Genomic DNA, 7,457 nt, shown 5'->3' with positions numbered 1-7,457 from the left:
TTCTTCATTTGTATCAATTTTTTATTTATTTTCCACTCAAGCATAAAGCTTTAAGCATAAAACTTGAATCACGAAAGAGAAGTCTGCTGGCTAAGCTATTGTTGGAACAAAAGCATGGCAGCCACTTTGATTGTTCCTGCATTCATGTGAACTTCATATCACCTCAAATCTAAACATAAGACTTGAGACTTTCGATACTTGTCCTCAGAAACACTGCTGCTATGTGATTTGATGTGAAATGATTCCAACTTGCTCTTCCATGTTAGTTGCAGAAAACTCTCTGTTAGAAACCTGTAACTCACTGATTCAAACCTTTATTGTCCATCAAAGGGAATGACAGAGGGACGGCACTTCTCTGTTTGAGGTGCTGACTTAAATCCACATCCTGATTTTGGTTCAGTCTGCGCTCCACACATCTCAGCTGAACAAATGAACCAAAAAAACAAGTGACTCATCTGTTCCAAAGTTCATCTTCTTATTTTTAACTACTTCCCCATGGTAACCGAGCATCTGAAAAGGAAATAATTAGCATGTTAGAGAAGAAGTGCTGCTATGAAACATATGAACAAGTTAATGCCTCGTTCAGTCATGCTGTGACTGTTGAACACCGACAAGAATTGAACCTGCAAGACATAAAGGACTCATTCAGGTATGTTTAGTTTTGTATTATCTCTATTCCTCTGACACACTTAAGTGTAAAGTAAGCTACTGGACGTATTGCAGACTTTCTGTTTTGATTAGATAAACTCAGATTGTACAAAGACATGACGAATTTGAACGGATAGGCTTAAATTTGGTATGAAACAAATGTTATATATTTTTTTTTTCTAGCGGCTCAAGATGACACTCATGACCTATCTCATGTTTGTCCTGCTTATGCATCAAAGCTTCTCATCTTCCAGACCTCAGTGTCACAGCTGTGAACCAACATCCTGTGACTGCTCCAGACAAAATCTCAGCGACGTCCCTGCAGCCCCTTCAAAGCTCATCACTGAACTCAATCTATCATTCAACATGTTAAAGACAATACGTCACAGTGATTTTGATTCATATGCCAGTTTACAGTCTTTGATCATGAATAACAACGAAATCAATGCAATCCACGAGCAAGCATTTGTCAAGCTGGCTACATTGGAGAAACTGGACTTGTCCTTTAACAGATTGGAGATTTTGTCTGCTGGATGGTTCAAGAACCTTTATTCTCTGCAGCATTTGAATCTTTTAGGGAACACATATAAAATGTTAGGTCAAGGCAATCTCTTCGAGCCACTGAAGAGATTAAAGAGCCTTTGTTTTGGAGGACCAAACTTTCTATATCTCAGAAAAAGTGACTTTTCCGGTCTCAGTCATCTTGAAGAAGTAGTTTTTCATGGACCCAACCTTCAGGATTATGGGGAAGGTAGCTTGAGACAAATCGGGCCAATTCAGTTCATAACACTCAATCTGAATTTTCCGTTTCTGACAGAATCATCACTGGTAGAAACTATTTTGTCGGATGTCGTTCACGCAAACACAACCCTGACTTTCACCGACACGGGGTTCTTTACAACAGCTCAGCTCTTACCATTTCATGTGGTCTCAGAAAGTGGAACCAGAAGAATCGTTTTTAAAAATATGACCATGACATTTGCAGCCGTTTTGGCACTTATCGATCAATTGTCAGACTCAAATATAACTATGTTTACGCTTGAAGATATAACGCTCTTCTTGAGTTTTGAATTCTTTTTCATAGATCGACTTAACTTTGAACACTTGGAGGAGGTTGTTTTCAAAAATATCGACATCCCTCAGTTTTACGGTTTTCCAGCCCCAAATTTCCTGGAACCTCTGCTGAAGGTAGTGCGTCGGGTTTCTGTTGTAAACTGCGATGTGTTTGCCATACCTTGTGAGTCCTCTGTCCTTTTCTCGCAAACGGAGTATTTGGACTTAAGCGAAAACTATTTCACAGATCTGGCTCTTAGCAAATTGATGTGTGACGGCCAAGGTGTTCTACAGAGTCTGCGAACCCTCAATGTCAGCCGGAACCACCTGCTGGTAATAAACAGCCGGATCTTCAGCAAACTGGAAAAGCTTGAAAACATCGACATTAGTGGAAATAAGTTTGACAGTACTCCTGAGTCCTGTTACTGGCCACCCAGTCTACAGTTTTTTAACCTTTCATCATCACGTTTAACTAAAGTGACCGCTTGTTTGCCGGTGAGTTTACGCATTCTCGATCTGTCACACAATGCGTTGACAGTGTTCAACATCGAGCTGCCTTTTCTCACAGACTTATACATCTCTGGAAACAAGCTAAGGAGTTTGCCAGATGGGGGTTTCTATCCTCATCTCGCAGTGCTCTCCATTCAAAACAACGACTTGCACACGCTCAGCAGAGATATTTTAAATGGTTATGATAACCTCAAGAGTCTGGAGGCCAGTTCTGACACGTACGTCTGCTCATGCGACTTTGTAGCTTTCATGACAAGTGACCCGACAAACCATCGGGTCACAATCGTGGATGAGTTCAAGTCGTACATCTGCGACTCCCCAGACGCTGAGAGAGGACAGAGTGTTGGAGATGTGAGGTTGTCTGTGTTTGAGTGTCATACAGCTTTAGCTTTTTCTTTACTCTGCTTAGTAATTGTTGCAGTGATTCTTCTCATTGCAGGTTTGTGTTTCAAATTCAACATTTTCTGGTATTTAAAGATGACCTGGACCTGGCTAAGAGCTAAGAGGAAGCCAAAGCTAAAGAAGGGACAGCTAGAGTTTGATGCTTTTGTGTCCTACAGTGAAATGGACTCTGGGTGGGTTGATGCACACCTGATCCCAGAGCTTGAGCAGGCTGAGCCTCATCTCCGGCTCTGCCTTCACAAGAGAGACTTTATTGCCGGAGGCTGGATCCTGGACAACATCATGGACGCCATAGAGAGGAGTCACAGAACACTGTTTGTCATCTCTCAGCATTTTGTAATGAGCGAATGGTGCAAGTACGAGCTAGATTACACTCATTTTAGACTGTTCGATCATAACGTGGACACAGTTGTACTGATTCTGTTGGAGCCCATAGACAAAAATAGCATCCCTAAAAAGTTCTGTAAGCTGCGGAGGGTCATGAACTCCAGGACGTACCTGGAGTGGCCTGATGATGACGACCAGATCCCTAGATTCTGGCAGAGCCTGAGAACAGCTATAATGAGACCTGAGGCAGATGATAGGGTTATAGACACTGTGGCCTAATATGGGGCGACTGTGGCTCAGTTGGTAGAGTCGATCGTCTCTCAAGCGGAAGGTTGGGGGTTCGATGCCCAGCTCCTGTAGAAACATGTCCGATGTGTCCTTTGGCAAGACAATTAAGCCCAAATTGCTCCCGCTGCTTATTCAGTGGCATATTCATGTGTATTAATGGGATTAGTTACTTCTGATGGTAGCAACCTCTGCCATCAGTGTGTGAATGGGTGGGTTTGACATGCGGTGAAAAAAGCACTTTGAGTAGTCAGAAGAGAGAAGTGCTAATCCGAATTAGAATCAGCCAGTGCATTTGACTTCCTCATGTAGATGCTCCTAAAATAAATAAAAATGCAGTCAGACAATACAACTAGTATTGCTCTTTTGCTCTTTCATTGCAACTGTATTAAGGGGTTAATTGTCCACCAGCTTGTACATGTGCCAGCTTATTATAGCAACAGAACTGGATCTCGTGGGTATCCACCCTCTCGTCCAAATAAAGTCACTGCTTGTTGCATAGAAAATCTTTACATTAGAACCCCGAAACTAAAGGTTTAAAGCACAAGTCCACGTACTAATTGGGTGACATCAAAGAGGCCCCCTCTGCCTCTTACTCAAAGTTTATGTTAACAATCTTTTTTATTTCATTTCACAACATTACAACACCTGACCTATACATTTAACTGAGATGCTTTTAGGGATGCACAAGTGCTCCATCATGGTTACCCTGAGACCAGTTTCTGTGTACTTTTGATTTACTTTTGATTTTCAATTTAAGCAGATATGAACAAAAAAAAAGGTTGTGTAGGGTGAAAGTAAAATGTTGGATATAGTTGAGAGTATGTTAAATGTAAGTCAAAAAATGGTTGACAAACACAAGTTATCCTGAAAGAATTCCAGAGAAACTGATCATCATGAATACAATTTGAAACTCTGTATACATGATACATTTAGTTTATATAAACAGCTGTACTTTGGTTTTCTAATGTATTGTTTATTTGTTACCTACAAAAAAATCTGTAAAAGCTATTTTATGAAACATTGATTTAACCTCTTTTTCCTGTAATGATTTTGTTCACATTAAAATATTTACTTTATACACAAATAACCAAGCTGTGTGTGTGTATTTTGTCTATTTTGTGTTAATGCACCATGTGTGTCCATGTGCTTGTGTGCCTAAAAGCGTGTGTAATTCATTGTCGGCCTCTTGAGAGCTGACATATTGCTGCTATTGATCTTTAGTCCCAAAATCAACATGGAAGCCTGGATACTGATGACAGGCAGGCCAGGGGAGTCAGAATGTCCTGATAACACACACACACACACACACACACACACACACACACACACACACACACACACACACACACACACACACACACACACACACACACACACACACACACTAGCACAGAAATACACATTCATACTGGATGTGCATGTATAAACTAACGCACATGCACATATTTACAGAGTTGCAGATGTCGGTGGAATCTGTTATCACTTTCATCTGGGCATAGATAATAAGGCCTTGATCTGTGGGAGAAAGAAGGTCTGTAAAAAACAAACTACATGTCATTATACAGGGCTTTAGAAACAAACAGGAGCTGTACACATGCTATGTGCAGAATTAATATACACTTTTTAACATCCACATAGAGGTAAGGCTCCAGTTTTCCGTCAGCTGTGTATGAAGGTGTGGGTGATACCAAAGTACAGGGTGTAGCCCTCACAATAATTAAATCTTGAGGACATCAGAGCGTGGATGACTTGATACTTGACAGGATGAACTTCTGAACTCTCATATCTTTCTGAGCTAGGAGAACTTATATTTATAGAAGTACAGTATATAGAAGTTGTATTTGACAACTGAGTTAACCTAACCATCAGACTTCAGATTATTGTTGTATATTAATCCAATGTTTTTTTGCACAAGGTCTGATATATTTGGATAACTGGTTGAGAGACTGGGCAGCAGTGCAGGAGGAGCTGGGGGGAGGAAGTACGCTCTCCTTTGGTTTTTTTTTTTTTAATGTGTATAAAGTTATCAAGTTCTGACTGCAATTAAAAGATTTCTGTTCCTGTCTGTTCTGAACCTGGAACCTAGGCAACGAGGACTCAGCCTTTGTACATGGGGTGTGAGCTAAACTGGCACCCCAATTCAGGATCATTTTGCCAAGCAGAACATTATAGATGGAAAACAGGAGGATACAGGCACTGAGAGTTGCAGAACACCCCATGAGAAAAAATAAGTCGGGGTCGAAATGTTAAAAGTGACTAAGAAGGTCAAAACCATTACAAAGGGATGGTGCCGATTAAGAGCAGGAGTAAAATCTCCAACTAATGTTTATGGGGAGAATAACTACTGTTTTGTTACCTTTTTTTTTTTTTAAATCCCTGAAAAACAGGCCAATTCATCCTTGTCCTTTAATTTGACCTTTTAGGTCACGTAAAGTGCCATGCAAAGAGCTGAGCGCCATGTCTGTTTTATAGTTGATTCGTGCCTCATGAGGTTGTGTTGTTTCTCAGTCTGTTGTCAGTTCAGAGTGTTCCCCCTCTAAAAGTCAAAACAGCGTATGATTTGATTTCATGCTCTTTTATACTTTAACTAGCCTGATAACAGGGACGGAAAAAGCAATGATATTCGTGTGTTTGTATGTATAACAACTCTTCACTATCCCCTAGCAGAGGATCCATTAGCTTTGGACCCCCTCCCCGGTTGCCCAGTGATAAAGTAAACAAAGTGTGTTTGACCAATACAGCATGCAAATATTTGTTCTGGAAGCGTCCTCCTCAGACAGGAGGCACACACGTCTGCGGTGATGTGCGGAGGTATATATACAGAGACGATCCTGACAGTCCTGTATTACATGCACACACATACAATCAGAAAAAGGGGATCCATCAATGACCCTTGAGAGATCTTGCTTCTGACTACAACAAAATTCAACTGACCTTGCAGGTAGAGTGCATTTCTAAAGGAACAAAGCTTTACATTTGTGTCCTTCTAAGAAACTGATTTCCAGTTCATGTCTTAACTTTTTCTCTTCTGTTACTTGTTCTCCAGTTAAAAAACAAACAACAAATGGCTGCAGGCGTGGTGACAAACTTCCTCGTCCGGGCCCAGACTCCATCCTACTTCCCTCTGTTTTTCAAACACTCTCCATCCAAGGAAGAAGAGATGCAAGAGGACAAGCCAGAGGCGCAGGACGAGGAAGAAGAAAAAGAAGTAGATGAGGACGAGGAGGAGGATGAAGAATCAGAAGCTCAAGAGGAAGAGGAGGAAGGTTTAGAGGAGGTTTTCTTAGATGTGACCAAGCAGCTTCTGAGGTTTGCAGACCTCATAAGCCATGATGTACAGCGGTATTTTGGTCGCTGCTCCAGCGATCAAGAGGCCTGCAACATCTACAGCGACTCGGTCACTGTGACAGGCAGCGGACGCCTGCGGTATTACGACGATCTCCTGAAAATCGCAAGAGCAGAAAGTCCAGAGGAGCAGGAAAACTGCTTTGTTACTTGTGCGGATGATCAGGAGGTCAGGCATGCTAAAGGCAACAGTGGTTTGGGGCCCCTGGCTGAACTGTTTGACCAAAGGGGTCAGAGTCAGGGCCGCGGGAGAGGGCGCCCCATGATAAAGCGACATCTCCCACTTAGTTTCTGGACTGAGCCGATCCCATGCTGCTCTCTCGTTGGTTTTGACACCTCTGATGTCACACAAACAAACAGTGAGAACCTTTTACAGGACAGCACACACACGGACGCTATCACACAGATCCACTACAACCTGCTGCCACACCACAACACACACACCCTGGACAGTGCTCAGCCAGACTTCAGCGACCTGCTGGCAAACTGGGATCCAAACCCGGAGCTCACACATACACTGACGGAGAGCACACACATGCAGCGCTAAACGTACAAAAATACTTTGACCTTTGAACTTGATATATATTTGTGAAAAGTTTAATAAAAAGAAAAGAAAATCAATATGTTTTGTGCAGAGTTCTTTACAGCTCTTGTGAGGAGTTTTTAGCTGGTTATCAAACAGGCGGGAATCAATACTGATGTCATTTTCTGACCTAAAAAAGCAAAGAAGACCATTAGGGACAGGATTGATTATTTCTTTATAGTCTTAATGCTGCCTCGGGGTCGATGTCAGACTAAGTTATTCACTGTGCACTGCCCAAACAGCCTTTTCATTTTTTTTCTTATTTTTCCACTGCCGAAGTTCTCAGTGATGATAAGTGTGA

General features: G+C 41.8%; 2 protein-coding genes and 1 long non-coding RNA gene across 4 annotated transcripts; 2 read left to right on the top strand and 1 right to left on the bottom strand.

Moving 5' to 3' along the window:
* Positions 1-513: 513 nt before the first annotated feature.
* On the top strand, positions 514-3,691 carry LOC132988544 (toll-like receptor 2). 2 transcript variants are annotated; one of them, XM_061056007.1, is made up of 2 exons: positions 514-649; positions 832-3,691. In XM_061056007.1, exon 2 carries the CDS (start codon positions 841-843, stop codon positions 3,217-3,219), a length of 2,379 nt encoding a protein of 792 aa, XP_060911990.1. In that variant the 5' UTR covers positions 514-649; positions 832-840; the 3' UTR covers positions 3,220-3,691. The 2 variants fall into 2 exon arrangements, with proteins under 2 accessions (XP_060911990.1, XP_060911984.1); XM_061056001.1 differs by having other exon boundaries at positions 529-649; positions 888-3,691.
* On the bottom strand, positions 3,555-4,090 carry LOC132988557 (uncharacterized). The gene is made up of 3 exons (XR_009675821.1): positions 3,874-4,090; positions 3,822-3,841; positions 3,555-3,694 (listed from the first exon to the last, which is right to left on the bottom strand). It is a non-coding gene; the product is annotated as an uncharacterized LOC132988557 (long non-coding RNA).
* A 1,909-nt stretch (positions 4,091-5,999) lies between these two features.
* On the top strand, positions 6,000-7,194 carry LOC132954622 (protein PERCC1). Its single transcript, XM_061027233.1, has 2 exons — positions 6,000-6,169; positions 6,275-7,194. Exon 2 carries the CDS (start codon positions 6,293-6,295, stop codon positions 7,118-7,120), a length of 828 nt encoding a protein of 275 aa, XP_060883216.1. The 5' UTR covers positions 6,000-6,169; positions 6,275-6,292; the 3' UTR covers positions 7,121-7,194.
* Positions 7,195-7,457: the final 263 nt, after the last annotated feature.

Source organism: Labrus mixtus, chromosome 2 (assembly GCF_963584025.1).
Source record: "Labrus mixtus chromosome 2, fLabMix1.1, whole genome shotgun sequence".
Lineage (NCBI taxonomy): Eukaryota > Metazoa > Chordata > Actinopteri > Labriformes > Labridae > Labrus > Labrus mixtus.
The sequence above is the reverse complement of the archived record's forward strand: the minus strand, read 5'-3'. Positions and strand labels throughout refer to the sequence as shown.